Source organism: Lagenorhynchus albirostris, chromosome 2 (assembly GCF_949774975.1).
Source record: "Lagenorhynchus albirostris chromosome 2, mLagAlb1.1, whole genome shotgun sequence".
NCBI lineage: Eukaryota > Metazoa > Chordata > Mammalia > Artiodactyla > Delphinidae > Lagenorhynchus > Lagenorhynchus albirostris.
The window spans coordinates 157,962,476-157,985,239 of record NC_083096.1 but is presented as its reverse complement, the minus strand read 5'-3'; the positions used below and the strand labels follow the sequence as shown (position 1 = coordinate 157,985,239).

The 22,764-nt window shown below is 40.3% G+C and overlaps 1 protein-coding gene across 4 annotated transcripts in view; it reads right to left on the bottom strand.

Annotated features, from left to right (window-relative positions):
- KIAA0319L (KIAA0319 like) overlaps window positions 1-22,764 on the bottom strand; it is a 125,597-nt gene that overhangs the window by 52,803 nt on the left and 50,030 nt on the right. For all 4 annotated transcript variants that reach the window (XM_060140572.1, XM_060140574.1, XM_060140575.1 and 1 more), the window contains exon 3: window positions 17,056-17,570. In XM_060140572.1, coding sequence (XP_059996555.1) covers window positions 17,056-17,570 — 515 coding nt within the window. The remainder of the gene's footprint in view (window positions 1-17,055; window positions 17,571-22,764) is intronic.

The window sequence follows — 22,764 nt, the reverse complement described above, 5'->3', positions numbered from 1 at the left end:
CAGGCTCAGTAGTTGTGGTGCACGACCTTAGTTGCTCTGTGGCATGTGGGATCTTCCCGAACCAGGGCTTGAACCTGTGTACCCTGCATTGGCGGGTGGATTCTTAACCACTGAGGCACCAGGGAAGCCCGGGGGGTCATTTTTTAACTATCACAACTGATAAGTCAATAAAAAGAGGTAAAATGGAATGAAAAATAATTAATTCAAAGAAAAGCATAAAAATAGGGATAAATGAACAAAGAACACATGGGACAAACAGAAAACTAAGTAGGTAGATTTGAATCCCATCACATCAATAATCACATTAAATGGTCTAAACAATCCAAGTAATTGACAGAGATTGTCAGATTGGATAAAAAGCAACACCCAGCTCTACGAAACCTATAAGAAAGCCACCTTAAATATAAAGACACAAATAGGTTAAAGGTAAAAGGATGGGAAATGATATACCTTGCTAATACTAACCAAAGAAAGCCTGACTGGCTATATTAATATCAGACAAAACAGATTTCAGAGCAAATAATACTACCAGAGATAAACAGGATAAATTTTATCACGATAAAGGGGTTAGTTCATCAAGAAGACAAAACAATCCTAAACATTTATACATCAAATAATAGAACTTCAAAGTACATGAAGCAAAAGCTAATCTAACACTAAGGAGAAACATATATCTACAAATATAGTGTGGTATTTCATCACCTCTCTAAATAACTGATAGAAATTAATAGAAAATAAGCATATAGAAGATCTGAACAACACTAACCAATTTGATCTAATTGACATTTATATAACACTTGCCCAACAATAATAGGATACATATTCTTTTCAAGTACACTTGGAACATTCACAAAGATAGACCATATTCTCAGCATTGAAACAGGTCTCAATAAATTTAAAAGGATTCAAGTCATACAATGTTCACTGGCTACAATGGCATTAAATTTCCAATCAATAATACAATAACATCTGGAAAATCCCCCAAAACATTTGGAAACTACATAATATACTTCTAAATAATCCAAAAGTCAAAGAAGTAGTCAAAAGGGAAATTTAAAAGTATTTTGATCTGAATAAACTGTAAACACAATATCAAAATCTGTAGGATGTGGCTAAAACTATACTTAGAGGGAAATTTATAGCACTAAAATACCCATGTTAGAAAAGAAGCAAGTCTCAAATCAACAACCTCAGATTACACCTTAAGAAACTAGAAAAGAGCAAATGAAATCCAAATTAAACAGCAGAAATGAAACAATAAAAATTAGACAGAAATCAATAAAATAGAAAAGCAATAGAGAAAAAGAAATGAAACCAAAGATTGTCTTTGAGAAAACCTAGCCAGTCTGATCAGAAGGAGGGAGAGAATCCATTTCTTAGCCTTTTCCAGTTTCTACAGGCCATGTACTCTTCTTGGCTAATGGTCCCCTTCCTCCATCTTCTAAGCAAGCAATGTTACATCTCTCTGTGTCCTTCCATAATAGTTACATCTTCCTAAGATACAATAAGTAATTGTATTGCTATATACTAGCAACAAACAGAAACTGAATTTTTAAAAATATCAATTATAATAGTATCAAAAATGAAATACTTAGGGATAATTCTGACAAAAGATGCGTAAAATCTGTACCCTGAAACACATTGCTGAGAGAAGTTAAAGATGACTTAAACAAATGGAAAGATATACTGTGTTCATGGATCAGTAGACAGACTCACTATTATTATAAGGCTATGAATTCTCCCCAGATTGATCTACAGCCTTAACATAACCCCAATCAAAATCCCAGAAAGCTTTTTAAAAAGAAATTGACAAGATGATTCTAAAATGTATACGGAAATATAAAGGACTTAGAAGAGCCAAAACAATTTTGATAACAAAGAACAAAACTGTAAGATTTACATTATCTGATTTAAAGACTTATTACAAAGCTATAGCTAACAAGACAGTGTGGTATTGATGTCAATATAGACAAATAAATCAGTGGAACCAAAGAGTGTCCAGAAATAGATTCATAAACATATGGTTAACTGATTTTCAATAAAAGTGACAAGCAATTCACTTGCTTGAAAATGGATGGTAAAAATACGGTGCTAGCACAATTTGATACTCATATGCCAAAAAACAAAACAAAACCCTCCCATCCACAGCTCTCTCTGTGCACAAAAAAAATTCTAGACCTAAATTTAAAACCTAAAACTATAAAAGCTTTAGAAAACTTAGGTGAACTCTTTCTTAGATACAATATCAAAAGCATGATCCATAAAAAGAAACTGATACACTGGACATCATCAAAATTAATATCTGCTCCTCAAAAGACACTGCTTACAAAATGTCCATTGACAGATGAATGCATAAAGAAGATGTATACAATGGAATACTACTCAGCCATAAAAAGAACAAAATCATGCCATTTGTAGCAACATGGATACAACTAGAGATTCTCATACTTAAGTGAAGCAAGTCAGAAAGAGAAAGACAAACACCAAATGATATCACTTACATGTGGAACCTAAAATATGGCAAAAATGAACCTATCTATAAAACAGAAACAGACTCACAGACATAGAGATCAGACTTGTGGTTGCCAAGAGGAAGGCACGGAGGGAGAGGGATGAACTGGGAGTTTGAGGTTGGCGATGCAAACTATTACATTTAGAATGGATAAACAAGGTTCTACTGTATAGCACAGGAAGCTATATCCAGTCTCCTGGGATAAACCATACTGGAAAAGAATATTAAAAAAAGAATGTATCTATCTATCTATATCTATAAATAGATAGATAGATAGATATGTATAACTGAGTCACTTTGCTGTAAAGCAGAGATTGGCACAACATTGTAAATCAACTATATTTCAATTTAAAAAAAGACACTGCTTACAGAATGAAAAGCAAGTCACAGACTGAGAGAGAATATTTGTAAATCCCTTATCTGATAAATGACTTACATGCAAAATATATATGTGTGTGTGTGTATATATATATATATATATATATATATGAAAACAGCCCAATTTTTTTTAATGGGGGAAAACATGAACACTTTACCAAAAACATATGGATGGCAAATAAGCACATGAAAAGATGTTCAACATCATTAGTATTTAGGGAAATGCAAATCAAAATCATAATGAGAATATGGGGATATATGTATACATATAGCTGATTCACTTTGTTATACAGTAGGGACTAACACAAAACCGTAAAGCAATTATACTCCAATAAAGATGTTAAAAAATAAATAAATAAAATAAAATGGCACTATAGAGATACCACAAGGGAATAATGAAAGAAGCATTAAAGTACTAAAAAGCAAAGCTTAAAAAAAAAAAAAAAGAGATACTATTACACACCTATTACAATATCTAAAATGAGAAAGACTCACCATACCAAGTGATGGTGAGAATGCAGAGCAACTGGAACTTTCATACATTACTAATGGGAATGTAAAATGGTACAACTATTTGGAAAACAGTTTGGCAATTTCTTAAAATATTAAATATAGACCTATAAGACCCAGCTATTCCACTCCCAGGTATTTGACCAAGAGAAATTTAAACATATGTACAAACAAAGACCACAGAAATGTTCACAGCAGCTTAAAAAATCTGGAAACAACCCAAATGTCCATCAACAGGTGAACGGATAAACAAACTATGACATGTCCATACAATGGAACACTATTCAGTAATTAAAAGAACCAACTACTGACACATACTACAACAAGGATGAACATCAAGACATTATGCTAAGTGAAAGAAGCCAGACACAAAAGACTACATGTTGCATGGTTCCATTCACATGAAAAGTCCAGAAAAGGCAAAATTTACAGAGACAGCAGATTAGGGGATACCTGGGGTTGGGGGAGGGAGTAGGAATGGCACAAGGGAAGTTTTGGGCAAATGAGCACCAGGGAAGTTTGGGGGTTATGGAAATGTTAACTAACTGGTTGTGGTTATGATATACAACTCTATACATTTACTAAAGTCACTGAATTGTACACTTAAAAGGAATGGGTTTTATGGTATGTAAATTATACCTCAATAAAATTGTTAAAAAGAAGAGTACATAGGGCTTCCCTGGTGGCACAGTGGTTAAGAATTCGCCTGCCAATGCAGGGGACATGGGTTCGAGCCCTGGTCTGGAAAGATCCCACATGCCGCAGAGCAACTAAGCCCGTGCGCCACAACTACTAAGCCTGCGCTCTAAAGCCTGTGAGCCACAACTACTGAGCCCGTGTGCCACAACTACTGAGCCCGCGTGCCACAACTACTGAGCCCACGTGCCACAACTACCGAAGCCTGCACACCTAGAGCCCATGCTCTGCAACAAGAGAAGCCACCACAATGAGAAGCCCGCGCACCACAACGAAGAGTAGCCCGCGCTCGCTGCAACTAGAGGAAGCCTGTGCGCAGCAACGAAGACCCAAAGCAGCCAAAAGTAAATAAATAAAATAAATTTCTAAAAAAAAAAGAGTACATAATGTAAATATGATTCTGTTTATTTAAAAATCCTAGAAAAAAAAGGAAAAAATAAAGGAAAAAATAAAAAAAAATTAAAACCCTAGAAAATCTATAATAACCTAAAGCAGATCAGTGGTTGCCTAGGCATAAGGGAGGGAATAGGAAAGACATTACAAAGGGACAGGAGAAAATTTGGGGGTTAATGATATGTTCATTATCTTTCTTGTGGTGATGGTTTTATGGGTATATACATATGTCAAAAATAATCAAATTGTACACTTTAACATATACAGTTTAGGGAATTCTCTAGTGGTCCAGTGGTTAGGACTTTGTGCTTCCACTGCAGGAGGCACAGGTTTGATCCCTGGTCAGGGAACTAAGATCCCACAAGCTGCACAGTGTGGCCGATAAATAAATAAACCATTAAAAAAAAAAAAAAAGGGGCTTCCCTGGTGGCGCAGTGGTTGAGAGTCCGCCTGCCGATGCAGGGGCCACAGGTTCGTGCCCTGGTGCGGGAAGATCCCACATGCCATGGAGCGGCTGGGCCCGTGAGCCATGGCCGTTGAGCCTGCGCGTCCGGAGCCTGTGCTCCGCAACGGGAGAGGCCACAACAGTGAGAGGCCCGCGTACCGATTAAAAAAAAAAAAAAAAAAAAGTATGGTATCCACAGAAGACCAAACATTCCATTCAGTGTAGCTGGAGTGGAAAGTAGAAAGGAGTAACAAAAGAGCCATTCATGCAGCCAAAAATGTATTGTTAATGGCTGCACTATGTCACCTTCCCCTTATTAGATAGACTGCTTCCACTTTTTAATTAAATAAATACCAGCTCACCATTGTAAGTGAAGCTCCTTCTTTATTAAGGAATTACTGCTTTAGAATAAATTCTCAGAAGTAGACACATAGGAATATTTTTAAGTAAGGCAGGCAGATTTTTATTTTTAAAGAAAGTTTATTATTATTATTTAGTTATTTTCAAAGAAATAGGAAAAGGAGATATAGAGCAAATTATTTTACTTTAGAAACTATGAAGTAATACTGAAAATTTTCAGAAATGGTATAGGGTCAGGGAGACTTGGGTGGAATTTCCTTGGGACAATTTTTTCTGGCACTTGACAGAAATCATAAAAACTAATCCAATTGTGAACAAACCATAAGTCATAAATCATGCCCCAGATGGATACACCTGTTTTTTCTTCAAGGAAGCTTTATTCAGAATGAGGAAAGGTTTCTATTCACATTCTTTTTCTCCATCTCTTCATTTCTCTCTCCCTCTTTCTCCCTCTTCCTCCTCTCTCCTTCTTCCCCACCTCCACTCTGGGGCTACAAATACGGCAAGCCAGCCCCAGTGATTAATACCATAATTCAAAATGACAAAAAATATCCTCCCTCATGAGCTATTCTGTTTTGAGTAGGAGCCTGCAGGGCACACACAGGATGTTCATGCTTATCCAGGCAGTATCACCACAGACCAGGTAGGAGCCCTCCTTGGTAAGACACATGGTACACTAGTGCCTACTTAATATTAAAAAATGACTCACAAAATTTCAGCTTTCAACGTATTTATATTTGAGACACAAAGGTATTAAAATAAAACAAGGGACTTTCCTGGTAGTGCAGTGGTTAAGAATCTACCTGCCAATGCAGGGAACACGGGTTTGATCCCTGGTCCAGGAAGATCCCACATGCCCATGCACCACAACTACTGAGCCTGCGCTCTAGAGCCCGCGAGCCACAACTACTGAAGCCCTCACACCCTAGAGCCTGCGCACCACAACTACTGAGCCCACGCGCTGCAACTACTGAAGCCCGCGCGCCTCTAGGGCCCGTGTGCCGCAACTACTGAGCCCGCGTGCTGCAACTACTGAAGCCCAAGCACCTAGAGTCCGTGCTCTGCAACAGGAGAAGCCACCACAATGAGAAACCCGCACACTGCAATGAAGAGTAGCCCCCACTCACTGCAACTAGAGAAAGCCTGCATGTGACATTGAAGACTCAATGCAGCCAAAAACAAAACTATTATGGTCACTAACAAAAATCCTACTGGAGGAAAGACAGTACCTTTCTGCGGTAGCAAAGCCAGTGGAGCTGAATGATACATCCCAACCCAATTCTCAGTAACATCCCAACCCATATTCTCAGAATATGGCAGGGTTTATCTTTGTAATACTTAGTTACAAAGTTATGTCTTCTCATAATCTCCTTGAGAAACTAAGACCACCCATGAAAGGAGAAAGGGGGAGGGATGACAAGAGTGTTAAATAAGATATGGCTGGTTTTGAGACTGTTTTTCCTGTGGCTCAAGTCCTGCCAATTAGCAAGGAACTGTTAATGGATCCACAACAAAACCCTCTTCACTTCATAACTTAACTTACAAAGTAGTCAACAAACACATTTTCAAATTCATTTCACACAGTAAAAAAACCAGATAATCACATCAACAAAAGACAAAAACCACATGATCATCTCAATAGATGCAGAAAAAGCATTTGATAAAATTCAACATCCATTCATGATAAAAACTCCTACCAAAGTGGATATAAAGGGAACATATCTCAACATAGTAAAAGCCACTTAAGACAAACCCACAGCCAACATAATACTAAACAGTAAAAAGCTGAAAGCCTTCTCATTAAATTCTGGAACAAGACAAGCATGCCCACTCTCATCCCTCTATTCAAATAGTATTGGAAGTCCTAGCCACAGCAATCAGACAAGAAAAAGAAATAACACATATCCAAATTGGTAGGGAAGAGGTAAAATTGTTATTATATGCAGGTGACATGATACTCTATATAGAGAACCCTAAAGACTCCACACAAAAACTATTAGAGGGGCTTCCCTGGTGGCGCAGTGGTGGAGAGTCTGCCTGCCGAGGCAGGGGACATGGGTTCATGCCCTGGTCCGGGAAGATCCCTCATGCCGCGGAGCGGCTGGGCCCGTGAGCCATGGCCTCTGAGCCTGCGCTTCTGGAGCCTGTGCTCCGCAACGGGAGAGGCCACAACAGTGAGAGGCCCGCGTACCGCAAAAAAAAAAAAAAAAAAACTATTAGAACTGATAAATGAATTCAGCAAGGTAGCAGGATACCAGATTAATATACAGAAACCTGTTGCATTTCTTTACACTAACAATGATATTATCAGAAACAGAAAGTTTTAAAAATCCCATTTAAAATCACATCATGTGAAGACCAGATACTATAAAACTCTTAGAGGAAAACATAGGCAGAACACTCTCTGACATAAATTGCAGCAAGATCTTTTTTGATCCACCTCCTAGAGTAATGGAAATAAAAATAAACAAATGGGACCTAATGAAACTTAAAAGCTTTTGCATAGCAAAGGAAACCATAAACAAAGCGAAAAGACAACCCACAGAATGGGAGAAAATATTTGCAAATGAAGTGAACAACAAGGGATTAATCTCCAAAATATACAAACAGCTCATGCAGCTCAATATCAAAAAAAACAAACAACCCAATCAAAAAATGGGCAGAAGACCTGAATAGACACTTCTCCAAAGAAGACAAACAGATGGCCAACAGGCATATGAAAAGATGCTCCACATAGCTAATTATTAGAGAAATGCAAATCAAAACTACAATGAGGTATCACCTCACACCAGTCAGAATGGCCATCATCAAAAACTCTAAAATAATAAACGCTGGAGAGGGTGTGGAGAAAAGGGAACCCTCCTCCACTGTTGGTGGGGGGATGTAAATTGGTGCAGCCACTACAGACAGCAGTATGGAGGTTCCTTAAAAAACTAAAAATAGAACTACCATATGATATGATCCAGCAATCCCACTCCTGGGCAGATATCTGGAGAAAACCATAATTCAAAAAGATACATGCACCCCAGTGTTCACTGCAGCACTATTTACAATAGCCAGAACATGGAAGCAACCTAAATGTCCATTGATAGATGAATGGATAAAGAAGATGTGGTACATATATACAATGGAATATTACTCGGCCATTTGCAGCAACATGGATGGACCCAGAGATTGTCATACTGAGTGAAATAAGTCAGACACAGACAAATATCGTATGATGTCGTTTATATGTGGAATCTAAAAAAAAGGGTATGAATGAACTTACTTACAATACAGAAGTAAAGTCATGGATATAGAAAACAGACTTATGGTTACCAGGGGATGGGGAGGGGGATAAACTGGGAGACTGGGATTGACATATATACAACATCTTATAATAAACTATAATGGAAAAGAATTTTTTTTTTTTTTTTTTTTTGCGATATGTGGGCCTCTCACTGTTGCGGCCTCTCCCGTTGCGGAGCACAGGCTCCGGACGCGCAGACTCAGCAGCCATGGCTCACGGGCCTAGCCACTCTGCAGCATGTGGGATCTTCCCAGACCGTGGCACGAACCCACGTGTCCGGCAGGCGGACTCTCAACCACTGCGCCACCAGGGAAACCCCGGAAAAGAATTTTAAAAAGAATGTAGGGGCTTCCCTGGTGGCGCAAGTGGTTGAGAGTCCGCCTGCCGATGCAGGGGACGCGGGTTCGTGCCCCAGTCCGGGAAGATCCCACATGCCACGGAGCGGCTGGGCCCGTGAGCCATGGCCGCTGAGCCTGCGCGTCCGGAGCCTGTGCTCCGCAACGGGAGAGGCCACAACAGTGAGAGGTCCGCGTACCGCAAAAAAAAAAAAAAAAAAAAAAAAAAAAAAAAAAAGAATGTAGATACATTTATTTATACATATATATGTATAGATATATACATTTATACATAACCAACTCACTTTGCTGTACACCTGAAACTAACATGATAAATCAACAGTACTTCAATAAAAAAAAAAAAACCCAGATAATCAGATAAAAGAGCCAGAAGATTTAGAAGATTAGAGGAGAAAGAGTGCAGGTATACCGAGAAAAAAATAAGGAAAAAGTATTATGGTTCAGGCACTAATACTTCCGAAAAAGGAAACGTACAATAGCAGGGATTTTTGCATACCCACACACAAGGAAACCGGCTGCCCAGTTTTTCTCTTGATGCAACAAGCCACTCATGTAAGATCAGAATGGCGGGGGTTGCGGGGCGTTGAGGGGGCACTTAGTGAATATATGCACACAGTACAGGAAGGGTCTAGGTCAGTGAGGGATGAGAAACCCACAAAACTTGTCCAGGCCAGAGGGCTGGAAGGGGGTCTGGGGCTGAAAAATTTTTGGTGTCTGCTGCTCAGATAACTGAGAATGAGAATCTGGAGAAAACTAGGTCCTGAGAGATTCCAAATTTGTCAGGAAGTAATAGCCAGAAGAATAAATGAACCCTTGGTAAAAATTTCACAAGTCTAAAGGATTAAAGGGAAGATTTTAAAACAAAAACCAAAAGAAAGCAACCAAGCAAAAAACCTTAAAAAACAAACCAAAACAAAACAAAAATATGGGTGAAGGGAAACAGAACTGCTTGGGTTTCTGTCCTTGGTTATGCAAGGCTCTTCTCTGTTGCTGCCCACACCCCACGCCTCTACCTTGGGATAAGAGCTAAGTAAGTTCCAACCTTCTGTAAAGTCAGCATAAGAGTTTTCCTTGGGGATAAAAGGCAGCAGAGAGGTGTCCAAGAGCTTGGCTCACTTATCCTTCTCAGTCATCTGTTCTACAGAAAGCCACCGGCTTGCAGGGGTTGAAATGCTGTAATATTGACTAGAAACGGGGAAATGGTGCCGGTAGAGAAAGGAGCACCTCAGTCTTTCTAAAGTCAAACCTTACATGTGGGGATACCTAATTGGACCTTCTTTCCCTGGGCTCAAAGAGAACACTCCTCCTTTCACAAAGCAGGACTGGCAGCAATTAATAACCAGTGGCTCAACTCCTCGTACTGTACATGTGCCAGTACCCAATTAACAAGCCTTCATGCCCCTCCCGCCAACAATTCAGAGGTTCATGATCCAGAAAGGATGAAGTACTTCAACCAAGCAGTACAAGCCTCTCCTTCTCTAAGTTGAGAAAGGGGAATAAATTGATGACATTCCTTTCCACTTCTGGAATTGCTGAAGGTCCACAATACCTACTCTTGAATGCAATATATATATGTTTTCAAAAGAATGAAAAATACTACTGACAACCCCATGCGTTTGCAACTCTGCAAGCATTTCAGGCAAGACAAGAGTAATATATGATACAATTTCTTCCTCCTTTGGATGCAGACTTGCTTGACCTACCTTAGTGAAAACAGTACAAACTAAAATTTTAGTACAAACTATTGCTGCTAGTCAGTCATCCCTAATTAGAAGATCTGCAGTACATACATTTCTCTTACTCTCCCTAATGTATTGAGCAGAAGTTTGAACTCCAAGTCCTCTCCTAAAAGAAATGCCTAGCAATTAACTATTCTGAATGTACAAGAAGTTCCTACCACCCTTCCAGAGCTATCCACGGCCTTCAGCATGAGAATCAAGCTCCTAAGCATGGCATATAAGGTCAAATGTAACTTGTCTGGATCTGAAGACTTCACTTTGCCCCATTTTTCAGCAATGCTTGCAGTTCCCAACATGTGATGCGAAATGCCTATGTGCGACACTGCACAAAGCGCACTCCCACTCCTAGGGCTTCAAAGTTCAAGTTCAATATTCCTCCCCCCATGTCCACCCACTCTCCATGTTAGACCATAAAGCCTGAGACCCTGTTCACTAGCAGCAATTTATTGCCACTGCCTATGACTGGTGAACAACAAGAAAAAGAACTCCCCAGCCAACACAACTTCAGGATCCTCCCTCCAGCATATACCTGAATTTCGTAAGGCCTAAGTTTGAGTTTTTATCATTTTCCAGAAGACCGTCAGGCCTAAATCTACAAAAGTTCTAATTTTACTGGTCCAATTTTATTGATCATCATCATCCTGTGGTGTGCTAGAGCCAGGTCATATGCCGACTGTGTTCATCTCTGCCAACTCTGTGTTCATCTCTGCCAACTCTGTGTTCAGTGACTTCATGTTGGTAGCTTGAAATTGGTCACGGTGGTAGTATTTACACCATGAAAACTGGCAAAGTCTACAACTCAGGGCTTGACTTTGTTTTCTGGGGGAAAACCCAGTTGTGAACCATTTACCACACCACACTGTTATCCCTACAATGATCTATATACTTCCTCTCCTTTAAAACCCAACCTCCTTTTCTTCCAAATATTCAGTTCAAATGATCAGAAAGTCACCTGTACACTCAATCATTTCATGTTTTGTTCCCTATACCTCCTGCAGGAGAGGGTATATAAATTTTCAGGATCTGGTGGAAAATGAAAATGTGGGCTTCCATATTCAAAAATTAAGAATTTCAAGATAACGAGAGCAGAGCATTAAATCAAGAACAAGGTCTTTCTAAGTGTGGGGACTACACAGGTCACATGCCCATAAAGTGATCCCTGATCTCCTACTCTTTTTTTTTGTTTTTGTTTTTGTTTTGGCTGTACCACATGGCACATGGGATCTTAGTTCCCCAAGCAGGGATCGAACCCAAGCCCCATGCATTGGAAGCTCGGAGTCTTAACCACTGGACTACCGGGGAAGTCCCTGACCTCCAATTTTTTTTTTTTAAACATTCACAGAATTTTTTAAAATTAATTAATTTATTTTTTATATTTATTTTTGGCTGTGTTGGGTCTTCGTTTCTGTGCGCGGGCTTTCTCCAGTTGCGGCGAGCAGGGGCCACTCTTCATCGCGGTGCACGGGCCTCTCACTGTCGTGGCCTCTCCCGTTGCGGAGCACAGGCTCCAGACGCGCAGGCTCAGTAGTTGTGGTTCATGGGCCTAGCTGCTCTGTGGCATGTGGGATCTTCCCAGACCGGGGCACGAACCCGCGTCCCCTACACTGGCAGGCGGATTCTTAACCACTGCGCCACCAGGGAAGCCCTGACCTCCTATTCTTAAGTGTAAGCCTGCCCTCCCCTGAGGATACTGTTTCCCATTTATCTCTGCAATAGGATGGCTACTTATTCTCCCACACTTTAGGATTAAAGGTAGGTTGCTATTTATTTGCTCCCCTTCTCAATGCCTTTGCAAATCATTACTCTTCTATCTTCTTTGTAAAAACCTCTTCTCCTTTGCTATCTTGCTGCACAATACTTCAACTCTCATCAGAGCTGTCATCTCTCAACTTACTCATTACTCCTCCTACTTTACTGATGGCTTTGACATCTGGATCTCAAAATTCCTCTTCACTGCAAGTCTTGCCTCAAGAGTAAGCAGATTAAGAGGACAGACTCCGGATAGAATCAGACTGCTGGGTTCAAGTCTTGGTACTACCACATATAGCTATGTTGCCATGTTCCTTAACCTTTCTTTTCCTGAGTTTCCTCATTTATAAAATAAAGATGGTAATAGTAATTCACAGGATTTGTTGCATAGATTAAAAGGGTTGATTCGTGTACAGGGTTCAAAATAGTACCTGACATAGTACTAAGTACATAGTACTTACTAATAGTAGTAAGTACTCAGTAAACATTAGCTACTACTGCTGTCATCATTATCATCATCCTTATTAAAGTCTATCTCAATGTCTACATGGATAACTCATTCAACATGTTCTATGAGTTCCCTGTCACCAATAAATTTCTTCTCTGCTCTACCCCAGCAACTCTCTTCCATAGCTTCACCCTAGATCCCCTAATCACCATATCTTCTCCACCTCCAGAATATTAAATTCAAATATCTCACTCTCTGATGACTACCTTCTGTCCTTCCAGCACATTTACCTGTCCCCCTATATCTGCTTCCCATCATCGAACCTCTGAATGCCAGACTCCTCTACTGAATCTCCTTCAGCTCCTCCTACTTTTGTCTCTTTTCCTTTCTTCTTACATCTCTCTTTCATCCACTCTCTTGACAACAACCTCAGTCTCAACGCCCCAATTTCCTTCTATACAAAATTGGCAAAGTTCTAATCTTGGATGAATCAAACTATCAGGCTTTTCTTGACAGGGTTGCTGAGAGCTACTGAGGAGAATCATACAACTATAATTATAAATTCATGGTCTCCACCTTCAATGACACCCAGCAATCTTTCTATTTCCTTACCTAGTTTACAATCTCCTACCCCTCACAATGGCCATTTCAGGCCTTTACCACTCTCTCCAGACCTCTCATTTTCCTGCTTACTACCCACCTAACCCCACTCCACCTACCTCTGCTTCTACTTTCAATAAATGATCTATCCCACTTCAGAAAAAACAAGAATGAGATTAGAACTACCACAATTTCCTCCTATCAAACCTAAAAGTCCACCTTAGCCGCATCTATATCCACCCATCTCTTCCTTCCTATCACAATGAAGGAGATGTCTCTCCTCCTGCTTAAGGCTAATCTTGTGCTCTGGATTCTTTTTTGTTTTTTAATAAATTTATTTATTTATTTATTTTTGGCTGCATTGGGTCTTCATTGCTGTGCACAGGCTTTCTGTGTGTGTGCGTGTGTCAGGCACTGCCTTTTTAAAAACTTTTTATTTTGCAAAGTTGCAAACATAGTATAGAGTTCCTAAATACTCTTCACCCTGTTTCTCCTAAGGCTAACATCTTACATATATATTGAAGCCAGAAAATTAACATTCATATAGTACTGTTAACTAATCACCTTATTTGAATATTGCCTGTTTTCAGTGGAAAAAGTCTTTTTTCTTGTCCATGACTCATCCAGCATCCAACACTGCATTTAGTTGTATCTCCTTTGTTCCCTCCAGTCTATGACAGTTCTGTCTTTCTTTTTCATGATCCTGACATATTTGAAGACTACTAGTTTTGTAGAAGGTCCTTCCATTTGGGTTTTTTTTTTAACATCTTTATTGGAGTATAATTACTTTACAATGGTGTGTTAGTTTCTGTTTTATAACAAAGTAAATCAGCTATACATACACATATATCCCCATATCTCCTCCCTCTTGTGTCTCCCTCCCACCCTCCCTATCCCACCCCTCTAGTTGGTCACAAAGCACCGCGCTGATCTCCCCATGCTATGTGGCTGCTTCCCACTATCCATTTTACATTTGGTAGTATATATAAGTCCCTGCCACTCTCTCACTTCGTCTCACCTTACCCTTCCCCCTCCCCGTGTCCTCAAGTTCATTCTCTACGTCTGAGTCTTTATTCCTGTTGCACGGACTTTTTCTCTAGTTGCGGTGAGAGGGGGCTACTCTTCATTGTGGTGCGGGGGCTTCTCCTTGTGGTGGCTTCTCTTGTTGCGGAGCACAGGCTCTAGGCACGCCAGCTTCAGTAGTTGTGGCTCGCGGGCTCTAGAGCACAGGCTCAGTAATTGTGGCACTCGGGATTAGCTACTCCACGGCACGTGGGATCTCTCGGATCAGGGATCGAACCCGTGTCCACTGCATTGGCAGGCGGATTCTCAACCACTGCGCCACCAGGGAAGCCCTGTGCTCTGGATTCTAACCCACCTGCCTTATAAGGAATGGTTCTCAAAGTGTGGTTCCCAGACTAGCAGCATCAGCACTCTAGGAACTTGTTACAAATGCAAATTCTGAGGCCCCACTCTAAACCTACTGAATCAGAAACTTTGGAGCTTGGGCCCAGCAATCTGTTTTGAACGAGGCCTCCAAGTGATTCTGACACTTGTTAAAGTTTGAGAACCTCAGCTCTGAGGGAGTATTTATCATTTATCCCCTTTCGCGTATCTTCAACTGCCTTCTTTAGTGAGACGGTTCCCTTGCCTGAAGAGCCTCCTACTTGATTGCTCCATGTACATTCTTGCACTTCTCCAGTCTACTCACCACACAAAACATATCTGATCATTTCATTCCCTGCTTAAGATAAACTAATACTTTAAGAAGGCCTCAAGGTTCTGCACATCTCTGAAGCCTGTTCTTTCTCCACTAGCTCTCCTGCTCTGTCTGCCAAGCAAGACCAGTCTCTCCCAACTTCCTGATCTTCCAATTTTCTAGGGCACCTAACCAACTTTGAAATTGTTATTCCTTCTGCCTGAATTACTCTTTGCCTGTTTCTTTTCCGAATTCCTACTTCTACTTTAAGTCTCAGCTTAAGCTTTCCTTACTTAGGGTGGCCTAACTTTACCCCTCAGTCTCAATTAGGTCTCTGTTAGATGCTCTTAGAGCACTCCACTTACCCTCTCATAATGTGCATCAAGCTTATAATTATTTATCATAAACGTCATGTCTATTTTCCTTGTCAGAGGGTAAGCTCCATTAGCGCAGGAATCATGATCTTATTTCCTATAATATTCCTAGTGCCTTGCTTTTAGTACAGGACCTGTACTGTCCTGTACAGATAGATAGTTGCAGATAGTAAATGTGTAACCAAGCCTTTGCATACACTGGATCTCCCTCCAGAATGTTTTTTATTACCTTTAAACCCCTAGTGAAATCCTCCACATGCTTCAAGAAATAAGTTAAGCATCTCAGTGAAGTCTTCCCTGTACATACACATCACCTGCCTGCTCAGGAGGATCACTTCTTCTTTTGTGCTCCAACTGTTCGTAAATCAACTAATGCAATAATTATACACTATCATAAATACCCATCTTCATGCCTGAGTCTCCACTAGACTGTAAACTCCCTGAGGGCACAGATCATGTCTTGTTTACCTTTATCTCTCTAGCGCTTTGAAAAGTACCTGACATTTATAATAAATGTCCATAAATGTTTATGGGCATGTTGAACCTAACACTGTATCTCTAATATTGCACTGAAAGGTTTTTCCTTAATATTAAATCTGGGTTCCAATTCTAACTTTGTTATTCATTAGCTGTATGATCAAATTGTTTAACCTCTTTGGGCCTCAGTTTCCTCACTAGTAAAACGGGGCTAATAATACATACTTGGAAATATTGCTATGAGAATTAAACAAAATGACATAATATAACGATTAGCACACACAGTGCCTAGCATGCAGTAGCCTCCCTAGTATGGCTTCAACTTGATAGAGACAACTAGGACAAAACAAATACAAAAATAAGTCACAGCAATCAAGGGAGAACGAGCACAGAGTGAGTCATTCCTTTTAATCATTCGCCCAGGAAGATCAACAATGAAGAAACATAATAAGCAGAATAAACTCTACCGGTGGTATCTCCCTTGGCATACAAAGCTTGGTAAGAATTCACCCGAGACCTCTTGGCTAATGGCCACATCCAGCTCCCCAGCCCGGCAGGTCAGGTCTTCATCTGCAATACCAGGCATGGTTACTTCAGAGTGGAATAGAAACTACCTCCTAAGGAATGTGTTTACAGGAGGGAGATGGGGGAGGAGAAGGAGAACTTGACTGCAACTACATCAATCAAGTGTTCTGCAATCTGGCAGAAAACACTGCAGAACTGTTGGTGGAGACTAACACCCACACAACTGCACTCACCTGTAGCCAAGAGCCAGCTGAGACGAGATAATGAGCAGCTTTCTGTTTGTACCAAAACAGTGGTCAGACTTGCACGGAAAGAACGTCTCTAAGGTCAAATTACCTTGAACATCTGGGCAGCAGCACCTACTAAGATGACGCCAAGCAGCTTTATACATACACTCCTCAGCCTAGGAGCACCGCCCACAAGCACCAGCTTCATAGCTCATGTATGTGCCAAATGTGAAAGCAGATTAAACAGCTTCTTTGCTCCTTATTCATAATATGCTTACCTCTGCAGAGCTAGTGGTATTCAGATCACCTCGCTCATTCATTTTAGAAGGCTGTGTCACTGTAGCTACTTCTTCACTGGGACTCTCTCTCTTCCGAAGCTTCCTGATGAAGCTCTGCTGGTCACTGGAAGATAAAGTAGGTCTGAGTGGAGTTCTGGGTGGGCTCTGCCTCCTCCAAGATACCCTGCTCCAAGCTAGCCCCAGAATATGTGGTACATCATCTTCAGGTAGAAAGTCCAGGTCATCTGCAGTTTGGAATTTTTTTAAAAACACCAGCACAGAATTGGAAGAGTCTGTCCTAAAAGCCTGGCAGCTCTGGGGCCTGCTGCAGTCTGCCTGAATGCACATCCCTTCTAACCACCAAAAGGCATGACAGGCGGAGTCCTGGCAGCAGGCAGCCCAACATGTCTGCAGAGAGGGGGTTCCTTCAAGAAGCCAGAGGTGATTTTCTCCCCCAGATCTCAGGCCATCTCCAAACTGTGTCTTCGCCTGCTGGCACCTGCTCTCCTTGGCATCTAAAAACAAAGAATGAAAACATTTAAAAATGAAATAAAAACAGAGACTACAGCTCTGTAAAGAGTCCTGAATTCTAACATTTGAGGCTGTTTTGAAGATTGGTTTTTAAGAGGGTGGGAAAGCTGTCTAGTAAGTGGAATAAAAGACACAAAAGAGAGAGTTTTTTGGCTCAGGATATTTTAGCTTGTAGAAGTACTGCTCCACATTCATCACTGGCTCCCCTCCTCAATGAGTCCCTTGCATGTAGACCTTTTAAACAGAACTCCAGTTCTTGAAACAGAAAAAACAAAACAAAAGAGCTCTTCTGATGGAAGTGTACTGAAGGATGGGGGCAGAGTCCCACCACTTGACCTCACATTCACCTCCAAGGCATTTCTCAGGGACAGTATGAAGATTATGGGACCAGAAGAGCAGCCAGCTGAAGAAGATGGTGTACTCTGCCCACTGAACTGGCAGCAACACAAACTGAGTACTCTTGATCTACTGCAGGATTCAGGTTCATCCATTCTCTAATCAATGGTTTACCAAAGTCAGGTGGTTTTGCATATCACAGCATCAACCAGAGCAGTCGTCAGTCAAGCTTACCAAAAATTTTAATCATGAGAGGTACTCTGCTAGAATGAACTTCTAAGTTCTAAGCCGTGTCATAATAAGAAATATTGGAGGCTAACACAACATTGTAAAGCAACCATAGTCCAATAAAAATTAATTAAAAAAAAGAAAAAGAATAAAGGAATAGAAGTACAACAGTGACGTACTGTGGTTAACCTAGATAACATGGTCCAAAATTCCGGCTAACGTCGCTTACAGATAAACTTTTGAGCCATTGAATGTTTTCAGGCATGGTATTGATTTTCCTGAAATATCACCTCATTTCTGTTTTCTTAGATGAAATAAAGTCAAAGCATGTTATGAATTAAAGTTTTTATACAGAGTTCATTTTAAGGTCTTAGTTATATAGGTGTCTGTAACCAACTATGGTCAGGGTTATACAAAGCCAGAACCAGGATGAGGCAAGAGAGATGCCTCAGGCACACTCTTAGAGTGCTCACTCTTAGAGTCATGAAGTACTCACTCTTAGAGTCATGTAAGTGCAGGGCTGGTCTACCCTCACCTTTTCTTTTTTTTAATATTTATTTATTTGGTTACGTTGGGTCTTAGTTGCAGCATGCGAACTCTTAGCTGCTGCATGTGGGATCTAGTTCCCTGACCAGGGATCGAACCCCGGCCTCCTGCATTGGGAGTGCAGAGTCTTAGCCAGTGGACCACCAGGGAAGTCCCAGCTTACCCCCATCTCGAGAGTGAGTGTTTCCTGAAATTTCATACCCTAGGTACCTCTTTCTTCACCCTAGCCCTAGCCCTGGGGTTATAATATAAAATATTATTGTAGAATTACATATAGAAAATATGTAGTAGAATCAAACCACTGAATAGATGGATAGTCATGTCTGCATGTACACATAACTGAAAAAGGGCTATGACTGACTAAAGCAACAACTGGATAATCTGCCAAAGCCATCGTGACTCCCAGGAAACAATTACTCAATGTGGACACCAGTCAACTGAGAGATAAGAGAAAAACAGGCAGCCTTCTGGATTATGGAGTCAAGCACTATGGAAGCCAATCTGCCACTGTTCTTTCTTTCTTTCTTTTTTAAAATTTATTTATTTTTGGCTGCGTTGGGTCTTCATTGCTGCACGCAGGCTTTCTCTAGTCGCGGCGAGCGGGGGCTACTCCTTGTTGCAGTGTGCGTGCTTCTCATTGCGGTGGCTCCTCTTGTTGTAGAGCAAGGGCTCTAGGTGCGTGGGCTTCAGTAGTTGTGGCATGTGGGCTCAGTAGCTGTGCTCGCAGGCTCTAGAGCACAGGCTCAGTAGTTGTGGTGCACAGGCTCAGCTGCTCTGTGGCATGTGGGATCTTCCCAGACCAAGGATCGAACCCGTGTCCCCTGCATTGGCAGGCGGATTCTTGACCACTGTGCCACCAGGGAAGTCCCTGCCATTGCTCTTTAAACAAAAAGAGAGAAACATGGGCACCAACCTAACATCAGACAAGACAATTTAGAGGCCAGAAAAAAACAGAACTTACTTAAGAAAAGATGAATAAATAGAAACTATGAAAAAAATGAAGTTACCAAGAGCTATGGAAATGCTCCTCATTTCCTCATCCACTTTCCTAAGCAATAACCAATGGTATGAATCTTGGTAACAGCTGAGTGTACAGAGTTTGTTGAAATCAGTAAATTGTTACATCAGTAACTACTTTCAGTTACCTTTATATCAACTTTCCATCATTCTTCTCAGAAAAAGTCTCTCATATTTAATATAGTGAAAAGGTCCACAAAGATGAAAATAGCTTGCAGTTTTCTGTAAGCCACTATTTTATTTAAATTTTTTTAATGTACTGTAACCTCCACTTCTGCCCTTGAAGGAGAAATTGCCATAGGACTTGCTTTTCTACCATGACAAACTAGAAAACTAGACAAAATATATGAAACAATTGTTTTTGGACACTGAACAACATGTGGTCTGGGGCTGTGATCCCAGAGAGAAAGGAAATAAACAAGGGTGAGCCCTAGGACCACCTTGGCTTTCCGTTTACAGGATAGGCATGCTGCAGACTGTGTAACAGGAAGAACCCAAGCAGAGTAGGGTGGTCTTGCTGAGTTGAGGAAACAGAGTTCAGGGTGACTATGATAGCTAGAGACTACCGGAAAGGAGGAAGCTACACAGAGAAAGACCTCCAGACAGCTGGACAGTGGTTCCCTTGGTATAATACAAATTTACACCAAGTGTAGGTTAAAACTGCATGAAAGTTTAGAAAGTATTTTGAACTAAATGAAACTGAAAACAGAACATATTAAAATTAGTGGGATGCAGTTAAAGCAACGTTTAGAGGGACATTTATAGCTTTAAATGCTTATTTTGGAAAAGAAGAAAAGTCTAAAATCAATGATCTAGAAAGACACATAGGGAGAATGCCATGTGATGACAGAAGCGGAGATTGAAATGATACAGCTGCATGGCAAGGAAAGTCAAGGACTGACAGTGATCACCAGAAGCTAGGAAGAGTCAAAGAAGGATTCTACTCAGAGTCTCAGAAGGAACCAACCCTGCCAACACCTTGATTTTGGACTTCTAGCATCCAGAACTATTGGTCTAAGCAGTGTTCTCTGCCCTTGCATGGAAGAATACTTCAGAAGACAGATGGCTCCAAGACTACCAAGAGCCTGGATCTAGGGATCCTTGACATTTGGGGATGAGGCTATGGCCTCTACCCAGATTGAATGAAGATACCTGGATGCCATTCAATGGACATGTACAGAGATATGATGTTGGAAATCTATAGGAATCTGTTGTTATGGGGCTTTTCTCTCTTTCAAACCAAAATTAATAGCCCAACTGGAGCAAGGGGCAGAGCCCTGGATGGAAGTGTGAGAAGTTCCACCAGGTACCTGTGCAGTCCAGGTGTACTGGTTCGAAACAAAGATGTCAGCCCTAAAGCAAAATACTTCTGAACTGTCTGCTCTGAAAGGGCAAACAAAAAGTGTCATAGTTGATATAGGCCTGAAGTGGGAGGACAGAAGCTCCATAGAGAAGTAGTACTATAATGTAGGAAAGTCTTCAAATTCCTCCTTTATTAGACACCAGAGATATCATACTGGTAAGAAATCCCATAAACATAAACGATGTTTGATAGCCATTATGAGCAGCTCATTTCTTTTAATCATCATAAAATTCACATAAGAAAACAACTTTATAGATGTACTGAATGTGGGAAATTCTTCAAGAAGCACTCAACAATTATTAATCATTAGAGAATTCATTCTAGAGACAAACCCTATAAATGCAATGCATGTGGAAAAGCTTTCAGAAAGAACTCTATCCTTTTAGGTCATCAGAGAATTCAGACCAGTCAGAAATCCTTACAAATGTAAAGACTGAGAAAGTCTTTGCTCAGAAGGTAGCCCTTACTCATCATGAGAGAATATATAGTAGACAAAGGCCTTTTGTATGTAATGAATGTGGGAAAGCTTTCAGGGATAACGCAACTGTGTTGGAACATAAGAAAATCCATACTGATGAGAAACCATACTGGTATGATGAATGCAGAAAAGGCTTTAGGAAGAGCTCAACTCTTATTACTCATCAAAGATGCATACAGGAGAGAAACCCTACAGCTGTAGTAAATGTGGAAGATCTTTCAGGTATACATCCTTCGCTGGACATCAGAAGACTCATAGTGGAAATAAACCCTACTGATGTAATGACTGTGGGAAAGCCCATATGAAGAGCTAGCTCAGTTTTTATTGGACATCAGAGAAGCCATACCAGAGAAAAGTCTTGTAAACAAAATTAATATAGGAAGACTTTTCCCCAAAGTTCAGTCCTTAAACAACATAAGATAATTCATAGCAAAGAAAGAGCCATGAAATGTAGTTATTGTGGTAAATCACATAGAAGTAGTTTATTCCTTCTGAGCATCAAAGAGAAGACATTCAATAAATTATACATCTAACAAAAATATTCTGTATACCTCTATCCTGGAGAACTTCCCACTTGTGAGGACTTCATTATAGTATAGTTTGTACTGTAAAATATTTGAAGAACCTAAATGTCTATCAATATAGAAATAGTTACTACAGAATACTATACAGCAAGTGAAAAGAATTAGGTAGAGTTCTGTATACAGCCAAAGAAATATCCCCATGATACCTTGTTAAGTTAAAAAAGCAAGTTGCAGAAAATTTATATATTATGGTCTTATTTATATTCTTTAAAATGAAGCTTTTTTGTTTGTAGATATATGCATTCAAAAAGATCTGGAAAAATAAAGGCCAAACTTTAACAGGAAAAAAAACAATGATCTTATGCTTTCATCATAAAAGACAGAAAAAAAAAAGAGTAAAATATATCCAAGATAAGCAGAGAAAGGTAAAGATAAGAGTAACCACTGAAACAGAAAACAAACAAAAAACAACAGAGAAAAATCAATGAAACCAAAATCTGGTTGTTTCTGAAAGGTCAATAAAACTGATAAAGCTCCAGTCAGACTGATGACAGAAAAAAAGAGAAAAGTTACAAATTGACAATATCAGAAATGAAAGAAGGGTTATCATTACTGATTTATTAAACCAGGGGAGCCAACTATGGCCCAAGGGCCAACTCCAGCTGCTGCCTATTATAGTAAATAAA